Source organism: Staurois parvus, unplaced genomic scaffold (assembly GCF_062004578.1).
Source record: "Staurois parvus isolate SC_StPar_1 unplaced genomic scaffold, SC_StPar_1.0 ptg000469l, whole genome shotgun sequence".
Classification (NCBI taxonomy): domain Eukaryota; kingdom Metazoa; phylum Chordata; class Amphibia; order Anura; family Ranidae; genus Staurois; species Staurois parvus.
This window is the reverse complement of record NW_028318265.1, coordinates 762,925-790,836: the sequence shown is the minus strand read 5'-3', so window position 1 is coordinate 790,836 and position 27,912 is coordinate 762,925. Positions and strand designations below refer to the sequence as shown.

Here is a 27,912-nt window from a genome sequence, read left to right as displayed (position 1 = left end):
AGGCACACACTGCAAGATGCTTGAAGTCCAGTGTGATGTTTCCACAGTCTGTGTTGATTTGGGGAGCCATGTCATCTGCTGGTGTTGGTCCACTGTGCTTCATTAAGTCCAGGGTCAACGCAGCCGTCTACCAGGAGATTTTGGAGCACTTCATGCTTCCTTCCGCAGATGAGCTTTATGGGGATGATGACTTCATTTTCCAGCAGGACTTAGCACCTGCCCACATTGCCAAAAGCACCAAAACCTGGTTCAATGACCGTGGGATTACTGTGCTTGATTGGCCAGAAAACTCGCCTGACCTGAACCCCATAGAGAATCTATGGGGCATTGCCAAGAGAAAGATGAGAGACATGAGACCGAACAATGCAGAAGAGCTGAAGGCCGCTATTGAAGCATCCTGGTCTTCCATAACACCTCAGCAGTGCCACAGGCTGATAGCTTCCATGCCACGCCGCATTGAGACAGGAATTTCTGCAAAAGGGGCCCAAACCAAGTACTGAGTACATATGCATGCTTATACTTTTCAGAGGTCCGATATTGTTCTATGTACAATCCTTGTTTTATTGATTGCATGTAATATTCTAATTTTCTGAGATTGTGGATTTGGGGTTTTCATGAGCTGTAAGCCATAATCATCACAATTATGACAAATCACAGCTTGAACTATCTTGCTTTGCATGTATTGAGTCTATCTCATATATTAGTTTCAGCTTTTAAGTTGCATTACTGAAATAAATGAACTTTTGCACAATATTTAATTTTTTCGAGTTTCACCTGTACAATGCTGTACTGCAATTGCTCTCCTGTTTTTCTTTTTCTTTCTTTTTTTACCCCAAATTAATGTAATTCATATGCACTGCAGCACTTTGGTGTGAACTGAAATAATAGGACAAAGGGCAAATAGTTCTCGCAATGCGACTGCTTTGGGCATCATCCCTGGTGTGAATAAGCCCTAAAATATAGTGAGGGTATTCATAAAGGGTGTCTCACAGACAGGCAAAATAATTTTTTATGTGAGGTGGATGGGGCCTCAGAGACAAGTTCACCATCAGGTCTGCAATGCTGTTGAATGACAGCACGCAGAAATGGACAGATCCACTTTTCAGGCTTTCTGCACACCAGGTTCAGTGCAAGAATGTCTGCAAACTCATTTTGCAATAAAATTAATGCGCTGCCCTAAAACGTAACATGCAGGAACATGCAAAAAAAAAAAGAGTGCATGGATGCATCTCCTGGTGTGAATGAGGCTTTAGTCCACCAGTGGCTTTCAAATATGCCCACTTCCATCCACTGTCAATTAAACATACTGGGACCTGATGGGGAACTAGCCTCTCAGTTCCTCATCAGGCTGCGCCCACCAGTGGCTCCAGTTATTTCTCAAATAGAGGTATTGCCATATTTGGGCAAAGACATCGCCGGTATTCTTGACCCCTTTGTTTACATTCAGTTTTGGAATAGGGTATATCCTGGCCAACAGTTGAATAGGGCTGAGGATAGAAATGAATAGGCAGGAGCAGTCTATTTTCTCCACTTGCTGGTGGCGCTCAACCACAGGGGCATTGAAGAGGGAGAGGTCAAGTCAAGTCTGTTTCCTGGATCACTGGGGAAGCAATCCATTTGAATGCTGCCAACCCATGTGACCCTGGCAGCTATCTTGGATCAGGCAGAGCCTATTTAAGACCCTAGCTCCCAAGCTTGCCATGCATTTTTTGAGTGGACAGTATAGGGACAGGTCACCCGTCTTGCAGGGAAAGTGAATAGCAGTAGGTTAAAGTTCCATATGAGCAAAGAAGGGATAGGGACACGCCATCGTTCCTGGAATCCTCCCATTTGGGCACAGATTGCCAAAGGCTCACATTCCGCCTTCTGAGACAGACACTGTCTGCACATCTGAGATCTGCTCCATTACATGTTGCTTTTAAAACCTGTGAGTGTTCCCAGTTGGGTGCCTTCCTGCTGGCTGTTTGTATCATTGAACTTTGCCTTCAATACAAGTTATGTTTACTGCAAACAGACACTGTGTAATCACTGCCGAAGCACCTCCCCATATTGCACCTCCTCATAGCCATGTGCAGAAAACTGTCGCATTCTTGAGAATTTCCCAGCACAAACATGCCCCCTCTCCAAACATGGCTTCTCTCTGTATGCCAGCTCAAAGGTGACCTTAATTACCGCCAGTTTCCTAATTGGCAAACTTTGGTAACTCTCTAAAAACTGTTGCAGTCATAGAGGTAGGTTCTTAAAGTGGCAGAAGTAAGAACTGCTTGAATTTGTCCACGACTGCAATGTTTCCAAAACTGGTGCAAATGCCTGCCTGAATTGGGTGCAACTACTTCCAGAAAAGTGTTGTTAAGGCTTTACTGAATTCCCCAGAAAATCCTTATTGCTATTTATCTAAAAACTATTCTGGAAGTAAACATGCAAAAATATATATACAAATGTAGACTCCTGGACCATTGCAAGCAAAATAAAGTGCATGTTAATTTAACCCAAAGGGTATTGTATATGTCCCTTCTGCACTTTAAGTTAACAAAGGTTCTAAAAAAAGGTTCTTTTTTGCAGGCTGCAAAAAGGGAGGTCGACACATAGATGTACAGATCCTTTCCTTCAATTGTATAGACTGCACTGTGTAAAGTGTTCCACAAATTGAGCTCTATTTGAAGCACAAAGCAGATGAAACATCTTGTATCAGCACCTCATAAGATCATTTTGTTCAGTGTTTTGTATAGGACACACAGCCATATTTGTTAAGCCTACATGAAAGAATCTCTCCCGAATACACTTATTCAGTACCTATAAAAAAGGTGCAATGTGGGATGTTCTATCCATAAGACCCTGTTCATATTATTGCTTAGCGGCAAAATGCACATTACCATAGACGTTACTGCAACTGGCAGAACTGCGCGCTACTTGCAATAGTGTGATGTGGTACCATTCATTCTAAACCACAGTTGAACATGTGACAACCCACTAACATGTGTTCTGGTGGAGTGCACTGTTAAACAGGTGAAGGTCTGATTTCTGGGCCACTGATGTGTGTGCAAGTGCCTAACGCAAAGCATGTTAACGCAGATAAGTGTGTGATCTAATGCACTGCAACACAGCACCTGGGAACCTAGCTTAACCTCTTCGCATTGACCGTATGCAAATATACGGCCTCTTGGCAGATGGGTCTTAACGCTGAGCGGCCGCATATTTGTGCACCATTTGTAAACAAACGTGCTGAGAGAGCGCACCCTGCGCACTCCCAGCACATGTGTCGGCGTCCCACGTGAAGGTCCTGATCTCTCCTTGCGATTGGGACCTTTCCGATCATGGGACAGCCAATCACAACAGTCACATGACCCTAAACCCCACCCCATCTCCCAACGTCAGAAGCCCTTTAAAGGGCCGGGAGGCACCAGCGTGAAGGAGTTAAAGTGTTACTAAACCCACAACAGTAAAATCAGTCTGTATATGCAGTAAAGCATGCTTGTTATACTCACTGTGGAACCTAAGGGGTTAATCCTCTGCATTGTGCAATTGAACCTGACTTCTCTGATCCTTCCCTTCTTCCAGTGTCCCCCTCTTGTCTCTTGATAAAACATATTGTGTGGAGTCACTCTGCACATGGTCATTTTGGTGTGTATTGCTAGAGAGGTTATTTTTTTTCTTGGGAGAATGCATGTGATCAGCACAGGGCCAATCAGCACTGTCCAGACAGAGGTCAGGGGTTCCTCCTAGAGCTAAATTCCTCCTACAAGCTTTATCAAGTTTTCAGCTGGGCACTGATAGAAGTCACAATACTACTCTAACATCTGATGAGAAAAGGTATTTAGAAGTTTATATTTACTAAAATAATTGCACTTCCATGTTTTGTGTACTGTGGGAGACAAGATATAGTGAATGCAGGGTCCTGGGTTTAAGGCTCTATTTAAGTCAATTGCTGGGCCCCATAAACTATTGTTGTTCTGTCTTTTTTAGTGCATTTGTGATGTGCACATTTGCTACATAAACAACATCGTGTGCCTTTGTTAAAAAGGATGCACAACATGTGTGCCAAAAATTGTAATGAATCATTGTATTTGGAATTAAAGCTACCCATGCACCACTCTAATATTGGCCAGTTGCTTCTGAATTGGCCAAAATTCAAGCTGTAGGCGGCACTATTGGCACCACCTGGCTCAACAAAATTTAATTTTTTCAATTGGCGTATGTTGGAGGAGCCAGGTTGAAAATTGTCCAATCAGATGCATCCATCCATGCTGTTTAGAATAACTGAGGAACCTCTAAATACGTGTAATAAAAAAATAGATATGTAGCACCCTCCTAGATAGGTGCTTGGAGATTAGGTAGATTGGAGCTTTATTTTTGTTTGCTAAGTAAATGTATCTTGCCTCACTGTAATCAGTGCATCTGCATATGATTAGTTTGGTCTGGTCAATGTTACAGTTGCTGCTGGTGTAATTGTTTCCTCTATTTTCCATAGACTCGTAGAATCCTCAGAAACATTGGTGTGGAGCAATGCAAATAGCAGTATGAATGTTTATACAGCCCTGCCGAATCCCAGGGAGGGTGGCCTTGAAGGCTGCTGGGGGTCTGTATAAATCCTCTGAGACACAGGGTTTCTGGGACTTTGCTTGCTAAGGGGAATTCCAGCCTGGAGGGCTTGCTGCCCTCTGGGCAGTGCTGCCACATGCTTGCTGTTCACGAGGCCTCAGGTGGGCAATCTGAGGGCCTGGATGCTGAAGCTACAGAGAGCTGACTGAGGGGCTGTCATCTGAAGATCTTCTCTGGTATCAAGGAAGAAAGGTGTCACATGGTTGTTGGAAGAAGGCAACCAAATTTCCCATTTGTGAGTACATACTGCTGAGAGATCTTAGAGATTTTTGGACTGCCACCACCCCTCTTATTCTAGAGAGTCAGCGGTGTGTTTGATCAAAGGACGGGTGTCTTGAAGAGCTTAGTTTATCAACTTCTTTGTCAGGGAACTCTACTCTGGTTGCTCTTAGGCTAGGTTCACACCTATGCAGTTTGCGTTTGATTTGTTTCTGCAGTGCTTTTTGTGGTCCGTTTTGTGTTTTTTTTGCACATACATTTTTGACGCGTTTTTGATGCATTTTGTGGTTTTATTTATTTATTTTCATGTTGCTAGGCAGATTAAAATGCAGAATGCATCAAAAACGCGTGAAAAAACCAGCAAAACTGCACTGCATGATTTTCTTCAGTATTTTCATTGAAGTCTATAAAACCAAAAATGCAACTTTTTGTGTGTAAAAAAGTCCCTAACCCTTTCCAAAAAATGCACCGGGTGAAAACGCGGGGGTGTGAACATGTCCAATAGGAAATCATGTTAAATGGACTGTAGTGCATTTCTGCAAAATGCAAAACGCTTAGGTGTGAACCTAGGGTAAATAAAGAAATCTGTTTTTAACTGCTTCTACTACAAAGTCAAGTCCACAGGTACTGCAAGGACATCAGTTTTTCAGAAAGGAGTTTACTGTCCTCAACCTGTACATAGTCCTATTTTTTGGTGTATCCCACTCAGTTCCCTCAACCCTATCCCAGTTACTCCAAAAAAAACTGCAAAAAGAACATTCCCCAGACCGTTTATTGAGCAAAAGAGTGACTGTGATTCTGTGCCTGGCTGTGGGGCAGAAGACGGGAAAAGACCCAGGGACATACAAAATTTGGTGGCTTCTATGGGAGTACCACAACAGTTAAATTAATAAAATTAAAAATTGATTTCTCTCATCAAGCCCATGGGCTGATCAAGGGAAATCCATACATGCATGGCTAAACCCAGGACCCTGCATTCACTATATCTGATCTCCCACAGTACACAGAACATGGAAATGCAATTATTTTAGTAAATATAAACTGCTAAATACCTTTTATTATCAGCAGTTAGAGCAGTCTTGTGCTTTCTTTCAGTGTTTGGCTGAGCACTGCTTAAAGCTTGTAGGAGTTTTCATTCTCCTCTGACTGTCTTATGAGTCTGAAGGATCCCTGACCCTCTGTCTGGACAGTGCTGATTGGTCCTATGCTGATCACATGCACCCTCCCAAGAAAAGTCAAACTCTCAAGCAATACACACCAAACTGAGCATGTCCAGCTTGCCCCCGAGGTTCTGTTCTATCAGCAGATGGACTGGGGACAGTAGAAGAAGGGGAAGATCAGAGCAGACAGGATCAAACAGCCTTTTTACACAATGTGGATTAACCCCTTAGGTTCCACAGTGAGTATAACAAGCATGCTTTACTGCATATACAGACTGATTTTACTGTTGTGGGTTTAGTAACACTTTAAAGCCCTATTTAACCGTATCTCTCTAACAGTTTACACTTTTAAATAAGAGTGAGAGACTAATTTGGAAGCATGTACCAAAACAAATTATCTCTCCTAGCTGAATATCCTCATGAGAGAACACAGCAAATTGAAGCCAAACATAAGAAAAAAATGTAAATTTTTGTTAAGTTAGTAAATGAGTTCAATCCATATGCGGAAACTGTTAATTAGGACTTTAAAAATGTTAAGAAAAAAGGAAACTGATTCATAAAAATTGTGTTGCATATTCGCAAAGAAGAGCATACAGATGAGGAGATACATTTGGACATTTTTGTGATTTGAATCATCAGTCACCTTGTTCAAGGTAACAGTTCACAATGTACAGATAACTTATTGGTTACATCAGAACTGGAATTTCCCCTTACTGGTGCACAAAGACACTATTTACCCAAAAACAGAAGGAGGAATGAAAACAATAAAAACAAACAACTGTGGTGGTGGTAAACATCATCAGACACATTCTGGAACAGGCACTAACCACAACATTCAGAAAAACATAAACTAACAGTGATTTATTGCACGTGAAGGTGTATAGGGACAAAAGTGATCCTTACTATATCCTACATCATAACAATACATTATAATGAAATAACAGTAATAAGAGTGTTCAATTATGTTAATATATATATGAGTGTCTTAGGCTACGTTCACACTAGCCTTGTTTGCAAGCAGCAGACAGGCATTTGGGAAGCGTTTTTACCATTTCCCAAACGTCTGGGAAAATTCTGCACATTTCAGCACATGGTGCTGTTCACGCGGGAGCGTTAGCGTCAGGAGGAGTTGAAGCCTCCTATTCAAGTCTATGGTGCCGCTTATAGGCGTTTGTGGGGTGTTTTTAACACTTGCCAAACGCCTAGCAATCGCCACGTTAAAAACGCTCCGCAAACGCCGGACCAAGGCTTGTCAAACGCTATAGGGGCATTTGGCAAGGGTTGGAAAAACAGTCAAGTGTGAACGAGCCCTTAGAGTAAGGTCTATTGCATTAGAAATGGCTATTAGTACTAGGCGTATATAGATATATGCACTTTTATTCTAAAACATATATAATATATATGGTGTTCAGTTGTTTTTGTGTATTCAGCTACATTTGACATGTGTTGGTCCACTGTGCACCATTGGGTGTTGCAGAATGGTCCACTATACATCATGAGTGTTGTGAACTGATATGCAATAAGGGCTCGTTCACACTTGACTGTTTTACCAACGCTTGCCAAATGCCCCTATAGCGCCTATAGTTAAAAACGCCCCACAAACGCCTATAATGAAGTTTAAATGGTGTTACCGCTCCGCAAACGCCCCGCAACCGCGTCACAACCGCGCCGCAAACACCGGCCGGGCAGAGCGGCACCATAGACTAGAATAGGAGGCTTCAACACCTCCTGACTCAACCAGAGGCGTCCGTTTTGCCGCAACGCTACGCTAACGCTCCCGTTAGAACAGCACCATGTGCTGCAATGTGCAGAATTGTCCGAGGCGTTTGGGAAGCGGTAAAAACACTTCCCAAATGCCTCTTTGCTGCCTGCACACAACACTAGTGTGAACGTAGCCTAAGGGGTGTAGCATGTGCTAAGGAAACCCTATAAAAATGTGAACTGTAATCAACTTAATCAGAGCACCTGATAGGCAGGGCATAGGTGCTCTCATACAGCTGTATTCTCACTAATAAATATATAAATTGGAGCTCTCGTTTGCAAGGTTGTTTATTTCAGGTTTAAAGCCGTGAAATCTCCTAAACAAAGGCAAGTAAAGATAATAATAATATTTGCACATCTAGCCTGTTACAGGGTGTCGCATACCACCTTAATATAATAGGAGAGGTGGTCTCATCCTGTGGTTTACAAACATCACATAGCACAACTTTGCACTGAATATCGACACCAAAACCTTGTGGACAGCAAGTATCTTTCCCCCTCCAGGGACCTCTTCCCCCTACACCCCTAACTGGAAATTCAACACAACCCAAAAACACAAAGCTAGATCATTTTTATACAAACCAAATTAACATTCAGGATCAAATAATTTATCTTGACAACGTCTATCCAAATATGAAAACACAGTACTTTTGTCCTCAAGGAAAAATGGATAAATTTGAGTCCCTAAAGCCATCCATCCTTTTGCACATAAGTGTTACACTTCAAAAAACAATATGCCCATTCAGAGGGTGCAGTTAATTACGGGGGTCAACTGACTAGGAAGGAATACCAATGTTTTTTACATTGGATGGTATTTTAGGAGGAAGGAAACACAGATGATATAGAGGAGGTCCAAAGTACACTTGCAATGCAACAAACAAAATTTAAATATTCCTCTGCATCATTTCCTCCAGTTTCCATAAACACCAGCTTGGCATTCTTTGTAAATTTAGTTGTCCAAGACATTGAGAAGTTTAAGGCGGCCATAGATTTCCGATTTTCTTGCCGAATTATCGGGCGACTAAAAAATCGGCCGATATTCGTACCGTTAGTGGGGAAAAATGTTGGCTGTTTTTCTTAATTTTAAGAGATTTTGAAAATCGTCCAAGCTGGAAAATCCTGGGACGATTTGTTAGATCGGCCGATTTTCGATGTAATTTATAGTCAAATCGGCCGTTCTTCTGGCCGATTTGACAATAAATTGACTATGAAGAAAAAGAAGAAATAGAAGAAATAGATTTTGCAGGAGAAGAAGAAATAGAATATCAAGAAGAGAATAGAAGAAAAGAGGAGAAGATGAAATAGATTTTGCAGAAGAAGACGGAGAAGAAAAAAAGTTGCAACATTGTATCTATTTGTATGCATTTCGGATACAGATGTTTCTATTCAAGTGCAAATAGATACAATGTTGTTTCTCTTCTTCTGCATAATCTATTTCTTCTGTCAAATATAATAGCGGGTCTCTATGCAGGGACACCGCTATTACATTAACTCACGGCCGTAGACAGGACTAAAACCCGCCAACTTTTTTTTTAAATTAGTGGCAACGTTGGCCATTTGAATGACCGATTTACAACTTTTAAGAAAAAAACAAAACTGCCGATTTTCCCCACGTCTATGGCCTGCTTTACAGTCTATCCTACATTTGATGGTATTTGAACACTAGCACGACAAAAAGCAGGTCAAAGTTTATCTACACAGCAGAGAATTAGCCAGGAGCGATTCTAAATGCAAGGCCAAAGCACCTTCTCCTTATCAAGATAAGGGTTTGGTAGTTTTTTTTTTTTTTTCTTCAGGGCATGTGCCCATTATGGTTTAGCAATAGAGGTCTGGTACGGATTATGAGAGGGCGCACACCCAAAAAAATAAGGAAACAAAAAAATGCCATGGGGTCCCCCTCAAAATCCACACTAGGCCTTTATCTGGGCAAGCAGCCTGGTTGACCAAAAAGGGAAGGCAGTCTACCGACCAACTTCTGTACAACTGCCCTGTCAGATTTTCCCTTGATCGGCACTGCATGTTATAGTCTGCAACACTGATCAGTGTATTCTGACGACAGGGAAGTTTCCCCGCTTCAGCGGGGAGGATTCTCCCGTCCGTTGATGGATGAATGAAAAAAACGGACTTATCTGTGGGCTGCCTTAATCCCAGGATGCACAGAACACCTTATAGGGGCATTAGGAGTATACTTTCTGAGCCTGTGCTAGAAACATCTCTTTGATTTTTTTTTATCAGTTCTTGACAATCACATTCAGCCGATTGTTAGACTGGTTACTGTCAAATAGTCCTGCTGGAAATTTGGAAATTCAGCATACGATCAGCTGGTGCAGCCAATGGCTGCAGTGCAGATCAGTGCATTTTGACAGGGGGGGGGAGTTCCTACTGTCAGAATACAATAGCACACTGGGGGAGATTCCTGCATCCACATCGCTTGTGTTAATGCAGGAATCTGTGGAGGAGATTTACTAAAACTGGTGCACTCTGAATCTGGTGCAGCTGTGCATGGTAGCCAATCAGCTTCTAATGTCAGCTTGTTCAAATAAGCTTTGACACTAAAAACTGGAAGCTGATTGGTTTCTATGCAGAGCTGAACCAGATTTTCCATTCTCCAGTCTTGGTAAATAACCCAGTGTGTTTTTTTTTTCTCTTTCAAACCAGTGAACGAAAAAAGGCTCACAATTTTGTCTTTGGGAAACCATCCAACCCACACAAGCAAAATATCTGCTTTACCCTGGTGGCTGACACTACATTATATTGCCAAAAGTATTGAGACACCTGCTTTTACACGCACATGAACTTTAATGGCAACTCAGTCTTAGTCCGTAGGGTTCAATATTCAGTTGCCCCCCCCCTTTGCAGCTATAACAGCTTCAACTCTTCTGGGAAGGCTGTCCACAAGGTTTAGGAGTGTGTCTATGGGAATGTTTGACCATTCTTCCAGAAGCGCATTTGTGAGGTCAGGCACTGATGTCGAAAGAGAAGGCCTGGCTCACAGTCTCCGCTTTAATTCATCCCAAAGGTGTTCTATCAGGTAGAGGTCAGGACTTTGTACAGGCCAGTCAAGTTCCTCCACCCCAAACTCGCGCATCCATGTCTTTATGGACCTTGCTTTGTGCACTGGTGTGCAGTCATGTTGGAACAGGAAGGGGCCATCCCCAAACTGTTCCCACAAAGTTGGGAGCATGAAATTGTCCAAAATGTCTTGGTATGCTGATGTTTTAAGAGTTCCCTTTACTGGAACTAGAAGGTCAAGCCCAACTCCTGAAAAACAACCCCACACCATAATCCCCTCTCCACCAAACTTTACACTTGGCACAATGGCAAGTACCGTTCTCCTGGCAACTGTCAAATCTAGACACATACATTGGATTGCCAGACAGAGAAGCGTGATTGGCCACTCCAAAGAACACATCTCCACTGCTCTAGAGTCCAATGGTAGCGTGCTTTACACCACTCCATCCGATGCTTTGCATTGCACTTGGTGAGGTATGGCTTGGATGCAGCTGCTCAGCCATGGAAACCCATTCCATGAAGCTCTCTATGCACTGTTGTTGTGCTACTCTGAAGGCCACATGAAAATTTGGAGGTCTTTAGCTACTGACTCTGCAGACAGTTGGTGACTTCTGTGCACTGTGAGCTTCAGCATGTGCTGACCCCACTCTGTCATTTTATGTGGCCTACCACTTGGTGGCTGAGTTGATGTTGTTCCCAGTTGCTTCCACTTTGTTATAATACCACTAACAGTTAACAGTGGAATATTTAGTAGAAAGAAATTTCACGGATGGACTTATTGCACAGGTGGCAACCTATCACGGTACCACACTTGAATTCACTGAGCTCCTGAGAGCGACCCATTCTTTCATAAATGTTTGTAGAAGCAGGCTGCATGCCTAGGTGCTTGATTTTATACACCTGTGGCCATGGAAGTGATTGGAACACCTGAATCCAATGATTTGGAGGGGTGTACCAATACTTTTGGCAATATAGTGTATCTTTATAGAGGAAGGTGTGAGTATTGGCAGAACCTTACCTCTGCAGATACTCATCCCGGCCGCAGATCCGAAGAAAACCAACTTTAATTTTGGATTCCAGTGAGTATGACAGAGACTCTTGTGTCTGTAGCAGAGAGAAGTCCAGGGATGGGTACAGGCTCTGTGATGGGGGTTGCAAATTAGATGCTGGATTCTGGTCCAGGTAATGATGAGTCAGAGGAATGAAATCTGGCCCATGTAGAGACGGGTACAGAGAAGAGACAGATTTGTGCAACGTATGGAGAATATCAGAACTGAGTTCTTCTACCCGAACTGTATCTGGAAGAGAAAATTCACACAATTAATATTCCATTGTCCTATCATTCATTGGTGAAGGGGGAAGAATTCTGATGACTGACAGCTCACTGGTTAATTACTTCAGAATACAGGGAACAGCTGTGTGGGGTCTGAGCCCTTATGTGAAGCAAGCCATAGATAATTAAGGGAAAGAGCTGCCCAGGATATCCTCAGATCCTTCACAGATCTCTATGACAGCCTTTCCACTTATCACCAGCCTGTGAAAGATGAGGCCTCAGCCCTCACACAGCCCTTGGCTAGTCTAAGAAGGTTAATGAGCCTTGCACTGGGAATCACTGAAGACCAGGTTTTCCAGGTTTTATGATGTGATGGATTGCCCATCTTTTCTTCTTTAGTAATGATCTATAAACATCATCCCCATCAGATTACTGACCTCTCTGAAGAAGCTGGAGGGGAATCTGGAGATTGTCCACATAGACAGAAATTTCCACCTCAGAAGTTTCCACCTCATCCGGGAAGGGAATGGCAACACTCCACAATCTGCCAGAATTTGAAACTGCGTCTGCAGCACTGAATTTGCTTCTTATGCTAAGAAAGGGAAAATAATACAAGTGACCTAAGTGTGAGTCCCCAATACTGCAAGGAACAACAATATGGCATTATCAGAGTATCTAATATCTAATAATAGTGAGCCAGTCACATTTTATGCACTGGAGGAGCTTATACTCTAATGCCCCACCACAGTCACACACTATTATAATACATTTATATAGCTCTGACATATTCCAAAATGCTGTACATAGAACATTCATACAGTGATAATTAAATAATACTATCACAGAGGGATAATACAGTGATTTTGTGGAAAAAATATAATATAAATAGGTGAAGTTCTCATCTACATACAGTTTTACAGTCTCACAGAATGCAGTGAATGCTGTATTTCTATTGGAGGACGTTTCCAGGATTTGAATTTTCCAGTCGGTTATCTGAAGTGAAATGAATTGAATGATCAGTAAATCCCTCAATAATGGTCATCACATAAATCTGATACAAATTATTCGCTCAGCAGTCTGATGGGGAATACAGATTTAATCACGCATGATTTCAGATTGTTTCACTTGTATAGGCTCTATTCACACAGGCGCTGAGGCTCGTGCAGCATAAAATAAGGCATTTGTGTGCAGGCAGCCTATGTTAGTGAACGAAGACACAGTGACTTCACAACCACACATGCAAGTTTGATATGCACACAAGGCTGGCTGCGTGGCCGCAAGCAGACAAAGGGCATATTTGCGCCCCGCATACCTGTCTAAATTGGATGTCTGGCTGTGTCTATAGAGACTCTGAGTCTTCATTCACTAGCATAGGCTGCCTGCATGCAGATCCAGGAGGCTCCAGACGTGTAAGTAAATCAGATCATTCATGCTGTACAGGCTTCAATGCCCATGTGAATGAGGCCTAAGGTTGTCAGAAGATAATATTCATCACCTGGTTTAAGGTGTTCACCTACACTAGGAGGAAGTTGGACATGTAGGACAATGTACATTGTAGGTAGGTACATTGGTTTCCACTGAGGTTTTAATCTGGCCATACACAGGGCTGAACAAAATAGAACTAACAGTTTTCTCCATCCACAAAAACAAAGTGGATGGAAGAATTCAACCTGCCGGATCATTCAAATCTGACATCTGCACCTGCCGTCAGAATACACTAATCAACGGGTTCAGCCGATTGGCTAAATATCACAAATAATTTTGGCAACATTTTTAACTACATACCAAGTAAATGTGTCCCTTCAACAGATATCTTTCAAAAGACTGACTTCTGCCATGCAGGGACAACTGCACACTGACTGAAATTCAGCCAGTCCCTGCTGAACCAGCTGCATTTCGATCAGTGTATCGCCAACCTTGACACATTGTACAGTGGACACCACCAGTACTGGTTCACCAAGGAAAATCAACTGTGATTGGATCAGCATTTCTAACTGTTCAATCACAATTTCCTACAAGTCTCAGTACACTTTCGATGCCTGTTGATGCCTGAAAGCACATGGTCTTTTTTTTTTCATTTTGGATGGAGTGGTGAAGGGGGTGGAGATTCATCCTCACTTTTTGTCCTGGGGTTATTGAGACCGGTCATCGGAAGTGAGATCCAAAATGTTATAGTTCTCACTAGAACAGAAATAGGGGGCTAAATCTTCCATTGGAGACACCTATTACAGAAACAACTAAAGAAGCCCCTGAGTGATTTAGTTTTGTTTTCATTCACCAGCAGGTTAAACTAAAAAAACTGATCCGAAGGGGATGGAGGAATCACTCCTGCTAATCTAGTGATCTGATGGTGGGGAGACTTCTCCACTGTCAGAATGCACTGATCAGAGCTGCCGACTATAGCCAGCGGGGCTGATCTAATGGCATTTATCAGACAGAATGGTTGTACAGAAGTGGATCGGAAGATTAACTTCTGTACATCCGCTGTCCCCATTCATGGATCAAAATTTCGAATCCCTGGTGATTCGTCCAAATTTCAATCCATGTATGGTTTGCTTTAAAGGGAACTTTCCTTCACATTGAAAATAATTTCTTCAACTTCTTGTTGTGTCTCTGAGACAGGAAGTGAAGGGAAAGTTTTATGGAGGAACAAAAAGGTCTCAAAGCAGGTGTCTTAACCCTTCCCCACTTAATTCCTGTATACTTTAGGGGCTTGTGTAAATGTAAACAGTCTAATGCAAGCAGGGTGCCTTGAGGTTTCTTTAGGGATGCCTTGGCAATTGTCTAAAAATTGCCCAGAAATTATATACAGGCCAACTGGTGGAACATGCCTATCTTTTGATTACACCATGCCACAGGTTTTCATTGTCTCATTGACTGCACAGCATACTTGTTTGATACTCCCCCGCCCCTCTCTATCAGTGCTGGGGTCACATTAGCTCAGTGCTGGAGAAAAACTGAGGGAAAAGAGAAACATTGGAATACTAGTCAGTACCAGGGGCGGACTGTCCATTCGAGCACTTGGGCACTGCCCGAGGGCCCGGGGTTAGTAGGGGGCCCCATGAAATGCCCCTGGTACCTTTTATAGGCTTTTTTGGGTGTGCTTTGAGTGTGGGCACAGGGGCCCCATGATCCCCTATTGCCCAGGGGCCCCATGAGTTGTCATTCCTCCCCTGGTCAGTACCAGTGTGCAAAAGTGTATTTGCTTTGGAAGCATAAATCACCTCTAATGTTGGGTGTCCTATGTATGGATGTTGCTGCGTTATATAAAGGATTAGAACAGTTTTTTTATATTTTAGAATGGGGAGCGTCAAGACTGTCCATAATTTTAAAGGGTGTCTCAGGACTGTTCATAATTTTAGAGGGTGCCTTGACATTGTCCTTGATTTTAAAGGGTGTCTTGACTGAAAAAAGGTTGAGAAACACTGATCTAATGTATGTGTGATAACAGTTCACACAGCTTGTCTCTGAGTATATCATGTAATGATGTACATGGGGCTGCTAAATCTATTCAGGCTCTGATTCCCACTGACTGCATTTCCCTATTGTTCTCTCAGTGCAAATTTGTAATTGAAAAGGATTCAACAGACACAATTCAGCCTCTATGAGAAGTGTATATTGATCTAGTTGTTTAGCAAAGATGCTGGTTGCACTAAAGTAAAATGCGAACTCATATCCAAAATGAGTGGGTTTTTTAGGTTAGTCAGATAGGCTGGCTTGTTTTCTTTTTAGGCACAGGCTGAGTAGCAGCCTGGGATGAGTCAGCCTGTGAGTGAGGCAGGAGTTCACCTCAGGACAAGCTAGAGAGGTTCTCAAGGTCAGAGCTTCTTGAGCCCTCCCACCTCTCCAGAAACCTGAGAGCTTTCTGGAGAAGGGGAGGTGGCTCAGAACTGTGTGCTTGAGGGACCTTGGCCAATCCCCTAGCAGGAGGCTGGGCATGTTGACCAAGGTAACCCTTAAGTATCACAGAGCCTGGGGGAGTCAGGGCAGTGTCAGGTGGAAGATGGACTGAGAGGAAGGCTGGAGTGAGGTGCCTGGTAGGGGGTCCCAGGGAGAAGAGCCCACCTGCAGGCAAGATTCTGGAATGGAGGATCTCCTCTGTCTCAACATCTCCTTGGGAGGATGACCTGTGAAGCAGGGAAGGAGCCATCCCAGCATAAGGCCTGAAGGCAGCCACAAACCCACCAAGCAAACGGAAAGACAGAGTGAGCACTCCTACACCCCCTGGGCCAGATAAGGGGAGAGGGCGGTCAAGTGCAATACCCAACTGGTCTTCATCCGGGACTGTTCTAAATCTTCATCTTTTGGGCCCCCTTGCCCTGAGAATACCCTCAGGCAGTTGGGTGAAGAGGAAGATTCATCTGGGGTCTGAGCAGGTACACCTGAGAGCTTTTGGATGTTCTCAGAGAGGAGACAGATTTTTCCTGCTTGTCCATAGACTTACATAGTTGTTAAGGGGATTGTCCTAGCATTTTGTAGTTCTTTGGGCATCCCATGTATCCCTCAACCCCATCCAAGTTCAATATCCTTTAATAAAACTACAAAAACAAGCCTAAGGACTGGTTATTGTCTCCAGTGTGCAAGTGTAGAGGAAGAAGATGTGTGTTGCTTGGCTGTGCAGAATTATAGGGGGACCAGGAAACTCAGCAACTCATATTGTGTATTTACTGAGATGACACTGTAGCTTTTATTTAAGCAATGTAATAAAAATGGGAGATGCTATCAATAATTCATCATCTCACCTGAGATTGGTGGTAATAATTAGGAGCTCTGGGTAAGATGTCATACATAGAGGATCTTCTCATCTGTCGTCCACCCTCATTACCCTGCCAGGCATCCTCTCTCAGAGTCTGACTTCTCACCAGCGTTCGACTGCCAATGTGTGGTGTGAGAAAGGCACCACTGGAACAGTCAATCTGGTGATAATGGATGGCAGGATCAACATGAGAGTAATCCCCAAAATTTTCAAAACCGATTTTGAATCCTCCAAGGCTTGCTGGATTTTGTAGCTCTGGCTCTGTGGTGGGGTCGCAGCTGTCCAAGGTGGGAGGCAATTCCTCTGGATACCACGACTCTTGCTCTTCTATATAATTGTTTGTTATGAATCCATAGGCAGGTGGAAGAGCCGCTGTGCTGGTCATGTGATAATGGGGCTCCGTTGTACTGGTCATGAGATGGGGTGCTGATGTACCACTCATATGATGGGGCACTGGTGTGCTAATCATGTGATGGGGTTCTGGCATGTCGGCCATTTGATGGGGTGCTGGAGTGGTGTTCAAGTAATGGGGTGCTGGTGTGCCAAACATATGATGGCCGGCAGTTGCGCCAGTCATGTGATGGGATTTCAGTCTGATGGGCATGTGATGTGGTGCTGAAATGCTGGTCATGTGATAGGATGCTGGTAAGCTAGTAGGATGAGATAGGGTAGGATCAAATCCAATGCCTGGAGGTCCATGCCTACCAGGATACATCTCTGCGTTCTGGACCATAGAATTCTGTTCGTAAGCTGGAGACGGAAATTGTGAGCCTTGGCCATTGGGGCTGAAGTTGGTCACATAGTCTGAAAATCCAATATGGGGGCCAGGATCCATCCTTCATTTGAAGTTCTTTATTTTGGTGGATGAGCCAGGATCTGTGGATGAGAGGACACAGTCTGTATACACAACGCTGGGATGGGGTTGGGCTGTGAATGGCTGACTTGGCAAGAATTTCTCTGAAAGTGTATTGATAGCCAAAACTTTATTTTAGTTTTAGGTAAAATAGTGAAGCCATCTGTCAGGATTTTATTGCTGTCTGTGTCCCTGCAGAGAAGATTGCCCTCCACATCTGTACTGGTGACTATTGTCAGTAGAGCGGGAAGTGATGGGAAAACCAAAATGTTAGCTTTTCTCACTATAACAGGAATAGAAGGGCATCTTCCAACGGAGTCACCTGTTGTGGTGACAGATTTCTAAAAGGGGTTTCCTGTACTAAGGAGATTTTTCCTCTCACTTCCTGTTGTGTTTCTGGAACAGGAAGTGAATGGAAATTTCCCCAATAAGATACAGACAAAAACTGGCAGAGGAGGTCTAACCAGTTCCAACTATATTAGAATTAATAGAAAGTTTTGGCTTTAGGTTCACTTGATGGAATAAGCTGCAATCTGCTAATTTATCTCACTCTGTTATCACCTCCTTATTTTACTGGCCCGGTGACACCAAACAGGGAAAGGAGTCCAGGGATCTCCGAGGGAAGCCCAGCTTAAATGTCAGGGAGCAGTAAATGGCAGCGGGCGTTCTGGCCCGGCACTGATAAGATGGGAAATACCCTGAATGCCAATACAGTGCCTCCCACTGAGTCAGAATGATTATTATTGTGAGCTGAGGACACTATATTGTATATCAGTGAATGTACACAGACACACACTGTACACACATACATACTCTGTACACAGTTACACAGACACTGTATAGGTACATGGATACAAAGTATCATACACCCTATACATACACTGCACAAATACATACTACACAGACTGAGCACACAGACAGTACACACTCCATACACTGACAGCTACTTAGGGTAGTGCAGAGTCAGCAATATTGATGTGCTTTTCCTAGAGTGGTGATGTCAGTGTTACCTGTAGGATGTCACCCCAGTAATGTCAGTGTTAACTCTACGGTGTCACCCAAGTGGTGCAATAACTGCGTGGTGCCATCCCCACAGTGCAATGTTACCTCTAAGATGTCACCTCAGTAATGTCAGTGTTAACTGTGCAATGTCACTAAAGTGGTGTAAGTAATAATTGTGTGGTGTCACCCCAGTAGTGTTTGTGTTACCTGTGTGATGTAACCCCAGCAGCGTAAGTGTTAACTGGTGTCACTCTAGTAATGTCAGTGTTAACTGTACGGTGTCACCCAAGTGGTGTAATAACGGTGTGGCGTCATCCCCGACAGTGCAGTGTTACCTATGAGATGTTACCCCACTAATGTCAGTGTTAATTGTGCAATGTCACTAAAGTGGTGTAAGTAATAATTGTGTGGTGTCACCCCAGTAGTGTTTTTGTTACCTGTGTGATGTAACCTCAGCAGCGTGAGTGTTAACTGTCTGGTGTCACTCTAGTAATGTCAGTGTTAACTGTACAGTGTCACCCAAGTGGTGTAATAATGGTGTGGCGTCATCTCCGACAGTGCAGTGATACCTATGAGATGTTACCCCACTAATGTCAGTGTTAATTGTGCAATGTCACCAAAGTGGTGTAAGTAGTAATTGTGTGGTGTCACCCTGGTAGTATCGGAGTTACCTGTGTGGTGTCACCCAGAGTTACCTGTGTGGTGTCACCCTGGTAATGTCAGTGTTACCTGTGCGGAGTCACCATGGTAGTCTTAAACCTGCCATTCATAAGAAAAGTTGTATGAAAACTCTTTGTACATTTGAATGGAAGAATGTCATTTGAAAATTGCCTTTTGCTTTTAACATTCGATTTTTAAAATGAATGTAATTCCTGAAATTTGTTTGATCGAGAAAAGTTTTCCTTCCTGCCTTTTCGAATTTTCCCGTCACCGCTGTCAAAAACGAACATCAATTTGACCCCACTAATGATTAGACGATCAAACAGATATTTTTGAAATGGAAATTCTTGAACAAAAAAACTATACGTGTATGGCCAGTTTTACTTGTGCATTGTCACCTTGGTGGTGTCAGTGTTACTTGTGTGGTGTCACCCTGGTAGTTTCAGAGTTGCCTGTGTGGTGTCACCCTGGTAATGTCAGCGTTACCTGCGTGGTATCATCCTGGTAGTCTTAACCACTTTCTGTCCGGACACTTTCACCCCCTTCCTGTCCAGGGCAATTTTCAGCTTTCAGCGCTATCACACTTTGAATGACAATTGTGCGGTCATGCAACACTGTACCCATATTAAATTTTTACCAGTGTTTTGAGACAGATAAAGCTTTATTTTGGTGGTATTTATTCACCTCTGGGATTTTTATTTTTTTTTGCTATGTAAATGAAAATATCCAAAAATTTTGAAAAAAGTGTTTTTTTTATAAAATTTTGCAAATAAATAATCTTTCATCATAAATCTTGGCCAAAATGTATTCCGTTATATTTTTAGTAAAAAAAAAATAATCCAAATTTGTTTATAACCAAAAATTATAATTTTTAAACATCTTTTTACATTTTTATTTTATTTTTTTATATTATTCTTTATGGTTTTTTTTTATTTTTTACATACTGTCACCCTAGCAGTACAGTGTCACCATGGTGACACTGCACTACTTGTGGGGGGTGATTAAGATTTTTTTTTTTTTACAGTGATTGCTTTTGCACCCATATAGGATGTAAAAGCAATCATTTCTCTTTCTCTCTGTCTGCATTCTTGCAGCCATTGAGAAATACTGAGTGAGCTGTGATTGGTCATAGCTTGTCACATGGTACAAGGCTGTTGTGAATAGCCTTGTCCCATGTGACCTCTGTGATCATTCACAGATTTCACACGTAGTAAGCAATGATGTCACAAGTGACATCTTGCTTACTACTTTGCATGTGATCACTGATTGGCCAATCAGTGATCACATGATCGGGACCTTGTACAGAGGTCCCGTCTGACGATCGGTGTTTCACTGTGTCTGGAGGACACAGCGGGCACCGGATTGCGGTGCTGCACGCTCCCAGGGAGCGCGCACAGCTAGAAATGGCGGGTGCCGTTTATGAACGGCAACCCGCCCCTGCAGTGCCACCGTCCTGCCGTTTATAAACAGCAGGCGGACGGCAAGTGGTTAAGCTGGCCATAAATGTATAGATTTTCAGATGAGAATATTCGTAATAAAAGTTGTATGACAATTCTTTGTACATTTGATGAATGGACGAATGTCGTTTGAAAATTGCCTTTTGCTTTTAACATTCGATTTTTAAAATTAATGTAATTTCTGAATGATAACCACATACACTAGCCCAAAATTTGCTTGATCGAGAAAAGTTTTCCTTCCTGCCCTTTCAAATTTTCCCGTCACTGCTATCAAAAACAAACATCAATTTGACCCCACCAAAAATTAGACGATCAGATATTCTTAAAATGGAAATTCTCAAACAAAAATCTATACGTGTATGGCCAGCTTTACTTGTGTGGTGTCACCCTGGTAGTATCAGAGTTGCCTGTGTGGTGTCACCCTGGTAATGTCAGTGTTACCTGTGTGGTGTCACCCTGGTATTGTCAGTGTTACCTGTGTGGTGTCACCCTCGTATTGTCAGTGTTACCTGTGTGGTGTCACCCTGATAATGTCATTGTTACCTGTGTGGTGTCACCCTGGTATTGTCAGTGTTACCTGTGTGGTGTCACCCTGGTATTGTCAGTGTTACCTGTGTGGTGTCACCCTGGTATTGTCAGTGTTACCTGTGTGGTGTCACCCTGATAATGTCATTGTTACCTGTGTGGTGTCACCCTGGTATTGTCAGTGTTACCTGTGTGGTGTCACCCTGGTATTGTCAGTGTTACCTGTGTGGTGTCACCCTAGTAATGTCAGTGTTACCTGTGTGGTGTCACCCTGGTATTGTCAGTGTTACCTGTGTGGTGTCACCCTAGTAATGTCAGTGTTACCTGTGTGGTGTCACCCTGGTAGTGTAAGTCTTACTTGTGCAATGTCACCCTGATAATGTCATTGTTACCTGTGTGGTGTCACCCTGGTATTGTCAGTGTTACCTGTGTGGTGTCACCCTGGTATTGTCAGTGTTACCTGTGTGGTGTCACCCTCGTATTGTCAGTGTTACCTGTGTGGTGTCACCCTGATAATGTCATTGTTACCTGTGTGGTGTCACCCTGGTATTGTCAGTGTTACCTGTGTGGTGTCACCCTGGTATTGTCAGTGTTACCTGTGTGGTGTCACCCTGGTATTGTCAGTGTTACCTGTGTGGTGTCACCCTGGTATTGTCAGTGTTACCTGTGTGGTGTCACCCTGGTATTGTCAGTGTTACCTGTGTGGTGTCACCCTGGTAATATCAGTGTTATCTGTGATGTACCCCGGTATTGTTACTTCCAGGGTAACACCTGTGTGGTTTCATCCCATTATTACAGTATCATTGTTAAAGTGCAGTGTCATTGTCATTGTTACCTGTGTGGTGTCACCCCTGTATTGTCATTATGTGTGTGGTGTCACCCCAGCAGTGTCAGGGTTGCATGTGTTGTGTCACCCTGGTATTATCAGTGTTACCTGTGTGGTGTCACCTTTGCAGTGATCTCGGTGTCAGGTGTCACCCTCTCCCGGCTGGGTCTCTGGATTGTGACAGAACTGGTTGTGTGTCATCCTGGTGGAGTTCTGCCTCCTGATATCCCTAATGAGGGCTCTTTATACACACAGAGACATGTCCGCCTCCTCCTCACCCCGCACAGCTCTCTGACAGGAAGAGAACACACAGTGAGGGAAGCTGTCTGGTATTGGGACGCAGAGAGCAGGATTCCCCCTCCACCCTCCACTCCAGGCTCATGCCTTGGCCTGTACAGGGTGGAGGCACACTTTCTCTAGTTAATGATTTTCCTGGTTAGCACAGCTGGCAGCCTCTCCTCATCTCCACTCCTCACTGGGTACAAACTTCATACAACTTCAAGCTGGATACCAGTGTCTGCTATATGTCCATGTGTTCTGGAGATGGGACAGATGGTTGTGGTGGACTCTGACCGGAGGAGCTCACCCTCTGCTCCACACCCGGAACATTACACAGGAAATTCTCTGTATGGTGATAATGTCCCGATTCTCCCTCCCTCACCGCCCTCCTCCATGTCTGCAATCACAATAGTGAATATCAGTAGAGAAAGAGCTCACTGTCACACTGCTCACTGCCCCTTGTCATCATACAACACTGTACTGTCTGATGTGAGCTCACATTGTCCCTCAGTCGCCTTATGCACAGCTTGAAAGTGAAAGTTCTGAGTATACATGTACAGGAATCAAACATGCATATGATACAAATGTGTACAGTTATACATACATTTACAAGATACATACGTACAGGAAACATACATAAACAGCATACATACGCGAACAAGAAACATACATAAACAGGATTCTTATGCATACAGGATACAAACTGTACATGTACAGGGTACTTATGTCTACATGATCCATATCTGTACAGGAAACATGTGTACAGGAATCAAACATGCATATAATACATATGTGTACAGTTATACATACATTTACAAGATGCATACATACATGCTCTATATCCCTCTTGTATTGAACTGTATTGTTGCTGTATTGTCTCCCGTTATATTGTAAAGCGCTGAGCAAACGCTTGGCGCTGTATAAATCCTGTATAATAATAATAATATAGGAAACATAAATAAACAGCACACATACGTGTACAGGATACATATGTGTACAGGAAACATACATAAACAGGATACAAACTGTACATGTACAGGATACTTATGTCTATAGGATACATACCTGTACAGGAAACATATGTGTACAGGAATCAAACATGCATATAACACACATGTGTACATTTATACATACAGGATACATACATTTACAGAAATCATACATGTTTAGGATACATATGTGTACAGGATACATACATGTACAGGACGCATACATAAACAGGATACATATATATACACATAATACTTATGTGTACAGTATACATACTTGTACAGGAAACATATGTGTACAGGAATCATACATGCATATAATACATATATGTACAGTTATACATACAGTTACAGAAAGCATACATTTACAGGATACATATGTGTACAGGATACATATGTGTACATGATAATTATGTGTACAGGACACATACTTGAACAGGAAACATGCATGTACAGAATACTTATGTATGCAGGATACACACATGTACAGGATACATACGTGTACAGGAAACACACATGAACACCATACATACATGTACAGGATACTTATGTGTACAAGATACACACATGTACAAGAATTATACATGTACAGGATACATATGTGTACAGGAAACACACATGAACACAATACATACGTGTACAGGATACTTATGTGTACAAGATACACACATGTACAAGAAATATACATGTACAGGATACATGTGTACAGGAAACATTCATAAGCAGGATACATACCTGTACAGGATACTTATGTGTACAGGATTAATACATGTATAGAATACATACATGTAGAGGACACGTAAATGTACAGGTTACATATGTGTACAGGATACAGATCTGTTCAGGATACATACGTACAGCCCAAGGGAGGAAAGATCAGTGATTTTCAGTCACCAGCACACATGCCTGTCTGTATGGGCAGTCTGTACTTTATTTCTGGAGCAGCACATGACTGATTATCAGATCTCATATTTCCCCTGAAGAGGTTATTTCACATATCGGGGGAGGAGGATACAAATGTCAGGGTTCTTCTCTGATAACTCATGTCACCTGTTAATGAATGTTGTCATACAATATCCAGGTCAGAACACTGTATACAATAAGTATAGGATACACAGTGAGCAGGGTATATCCTTTATACAGAGAGCAGGGTATACATGGTGAGCAGAGAAAACCTTTCTGCACTGAGCTGTATATATTCTCTGTGTGGTGAGACAGGTATGTCCTGTATATAGTGAGCAGAGTATATTTTATATTCATTGAGCAGAGAATATCCTCTATACAGTGAGCAGAGTATAGCTTATATGTACAGTGAACAGAGTATATCCTTTATACAGTCAGAGGAACATGTTATATATATGATGAGTGGGATATAAGCAGAGGGTATCCTATATATGGTGAGCAGGGTATATCTTATATACAGTGGGTGGGGTATACTGTTTACAGTGAGCAGGGTGTATCCCATATACAGTGAAGTGAGTAGATCCTATATATGGCAGCAGGGTATATCCCATATACAGTGAAGTGAGTAGATCCTATATATGGCAGCAGGGTATATCCTATATACAGTGAAGTGAGTAGATCCTATATATGGCAGCAGGGTATATCCCACGTACAGTGCAGTGAGTAGATCCTATATATGGCAGCAGGGTATATCCCACGTACAGTGAAGTGAGTAGATCCTATATATGGCAGCAGGGTATATCCCACGTACAGTGAAGTGAGTAGATCCTATATATGGTCAGCAGGGTATATCCCATGTGCAGTGAAGTGAGCAGATCCTATATGTGGCGAGCAGGGTGTATCCCATGTACAGTGAAGTGAGTAGATCCTATATATGGTCAGCAGGGTATATCCTATATACAGTGAGCTGGGTACAGTATATCCTATGTACAGTGAGAGTATTATGCCCTACAGCATATACAGTAAGTGTAGTATGTTTTAAGCACATATTACCTTCTAGATGTTGTATACAGATGTCTTCCTACTAGCACAGGAGAATTAAACAGTAATTATACAAACTTTTGTTGCCAGCGGTTTAGACATTAATGGCTGTGTGTTGAGTTATTTTGAGGGGACAGCAAATTTACACTGTTATACAAGCTGTACACTCACTACTTTACATTGTAGCAAAGTGTCATTTCTTCAGTGTTGTCACATGAAAAGATAAAATATTTACAAAAATGTGAGGGGTGTACTCACTTCTGTGAGATACTGTGTCTTTTATAAATCAGTATGGTGCGGGGTGACCATCATTAAATGCTTTAGTGGTGTCACTCGTTCAGGTAGGTGAGTCCTGGCCAGGCTCCAACTGGGAATTATTCTGCGTCTCCTTGGTGTCTCCAGGTTGGTGCTCAACTCAGATAAGGATTCTGGATCAACATGCAGAGCTGGGAGGGAAAAGCAGCCTTTGTTTTATGTCACATGACCATCCTGGCACAGTAACTGACTCTCATACAACTCCTGAGAGATTTCTAATAAAAAATTAATAATTAATAGGTGATCACCTTCATTTCTCCCTCAGTACACTTATAGAAAGTCAATCAAATCCCTTTCCAAATGTAAACTGACATCCATGCATCCAGATTGAAGAAGCAGGATTATCGCACGGCAAGAACTGTCAGTGCTATGAACAGCCTCTTACACCCAGCATGCAGCATTCTCTGGTGCTCAGTAGACATGTGCACGCCGGAAAGTATTTGTGAAGTTCTATTTTGGATGCATTCGTTCATTGAAGAATTTCATTTTGTCATATACGTTATGTTGAACCAATTTATTTTTGGGATTTGTCTCATTATATTCATCATTCAGTTCGTATATTTGTTGGCCTGGGTGTACTGGAAAAATTGTGCAGTTTTTTTTGAAGATTGCTATATATTTTGGTTTGATTCAATATTCATATATAGAAACAATTCGGAAGGATGCTATATTTTCTTACGCAACAGTATAAATAATGCAAAATTCGGCGGCCTCAAATTTTTCAGACCTTTTTCAAAGAATTGCATTAGACTGTGGAACTAAACTGACTGACTGATAATTACAAATTCAATTTAAATCACATAAGCGGTTTTACACTATTTGTTGGCTTTCTTTTGAGTTAGAAAATAAAGCATCAGATAAACCTGTCCTCCAGGTGAGATGTGATTTTTCCATTATCATTATTGGCCCTCCAATAATATTCCTCCTGGGTTGGGGTTAGTGGTGAGAACTGGGCATGGCTCAGCGGGCATTGCTTAGTTGTAATGGGCAGGTAATTCAGGGTCAGTGAATTTATTATCATAATAATATAATATATAATCTTATTATGACCGAACATTTCTTTTCTGTCTGAGAACTAAGCGGCTCTGACTCAGGGGTGGAGGTGGAGGCTAGATACAGCTGATGAAGGCAATGGCAGCCCTATCACCAACCCCATGGAGGTACATGGGTGGAGAGTGGAGAGAGTGCTGGCAGGTAGCTGGCTCAGAATAATCTTGCAGTATGTACTGTCTGTGCATGGATCATTAGCTATCATTAGTCTCTCTGTGCATGCCTTAAACCAGACCTTCACCGTAAAAATAATCTTTCTAGCACTGTGTTCCTCCACCCTCCACAATCTAGGAGGTCTAAGGATCAGCGTACAGGCAGCACTGGAAGAGGGAGGATCTGGCAGCTGCAAGAACCCGAAAGGGACAACATCAGAAAGATGATGGCGGCCTAGGACCTAGTGTGCAGCAGCGACATAGTAGATCAAAACACAACTACTCTGGATTTACTGAGGGTATGAGTATGTGGTGTTTGGAGTGTGAACCTGCTCTTTAACCCCTGCTCTTTAACCCCTTTAACCCCTGAAGGTCAGCCCAGAGGACATTACTGTGAAGAGAACCAGTCACTGGGGAAATGGGGGAAAAGGAAGTCTCACATCTCACCCTTACCTGGGTAGTCACCACAACATGTCTGTCCATCTGCCATACAACACATTCATCCCCCGACACACACTTTGTGCTAGAAGGCTTACCTGGAGACGTTACTAGGAATAACAACATCTTCATCCAAAGGTGCTTGAACAAGGCAATGCATTGTAACGTTTCAACACCTTTCTGTTCATGGTGTCCCTGGTGAACCATCCTCACAACTGTCTCTCATCTTTACTCACCATGCAGCAATCCCTAGGGGAACAGCCTCCCTCGTCTCTGTTCCTCCCAGGAGGGGGAATATGCTCACATATTACTCTCAGCTCCTCCCTCTGCCCACCTCTGCAGAACTCTTCATCATGATTGCCAATCATTCTTATTTTTATGAACAGTTCCTAAAAATAACTATCTCCCCAAGAAAACATCCCTCTGCAGCTGGCAGGTGCAGTTAAACTGAAGTTAGATTAGCTGTGCTGACAGCAGCTTGCAGCAGGGGCGCTACAGCACATGATGAAAATCTCCTCTCCTATAAGTTATACTTTACACAAGAAGAAGATGAGAAGGAGGAATGCAGGAATCTCTGCATATGGACAAAGGTCACCCAGAACTGAGTTAATTGAACACCACAGTGAGTTCTCTCCACCTCTG

At 42.7% G+C, this 27,912-nt stretch overlaps 1 protein-coding gene across 6 annotated transcripts in view; it reads right to left on the bottom strand.

Moving 5' to 3' along the window:
• The window catches only part of PIK3C2G (phosphatidylinositol-4-phosphate 3-kinase catalytic subunit type 2 gamma), a 115,681-nt gene extending 91,371 nt beyond the window's left edge, over positions 1-24,310 (bottom strand). For 2 of the 6 annotated variants that reach the window (XM_089689093.1, XM_089689098.1), the window contains exons 1-5: positions 24,230-24,310; positions 16,767-17,656; positions 12,935-13,017; positions 12,462-12,616; positions 11,770-12,049 (exon numbers count right to left, since the gene is read on the bottom strand). In XM_089689093.1, coding sequence (XP_089545219.1) covers positions 11,770-12,049; positions 12,462-12,616; positions 12,935-13,017; positions 16,767-17,615 — 1,367 coding nt within the window. In that variant the 5' untranslated portion in view covers positions 17,616-17,656; positions 24,230-24,310. Of the gene's footprint in view, positions 1-11,769; positions 12,050-12,461; positions 12,617-12,934; positions 13,018-16,766; positions 17,657-22,211; positions 22,665-23,213; positions 23,310-24,106 lie in introns of those variants that run through there. The other 4 variants (XM_089689097.1, XM_089689094.1, XM_089689096.1 and 1 more) reach the window with 4 other exon arrangements.
• Positions 24,311-27,912: the final 3,602 nt, after the last annotated feature.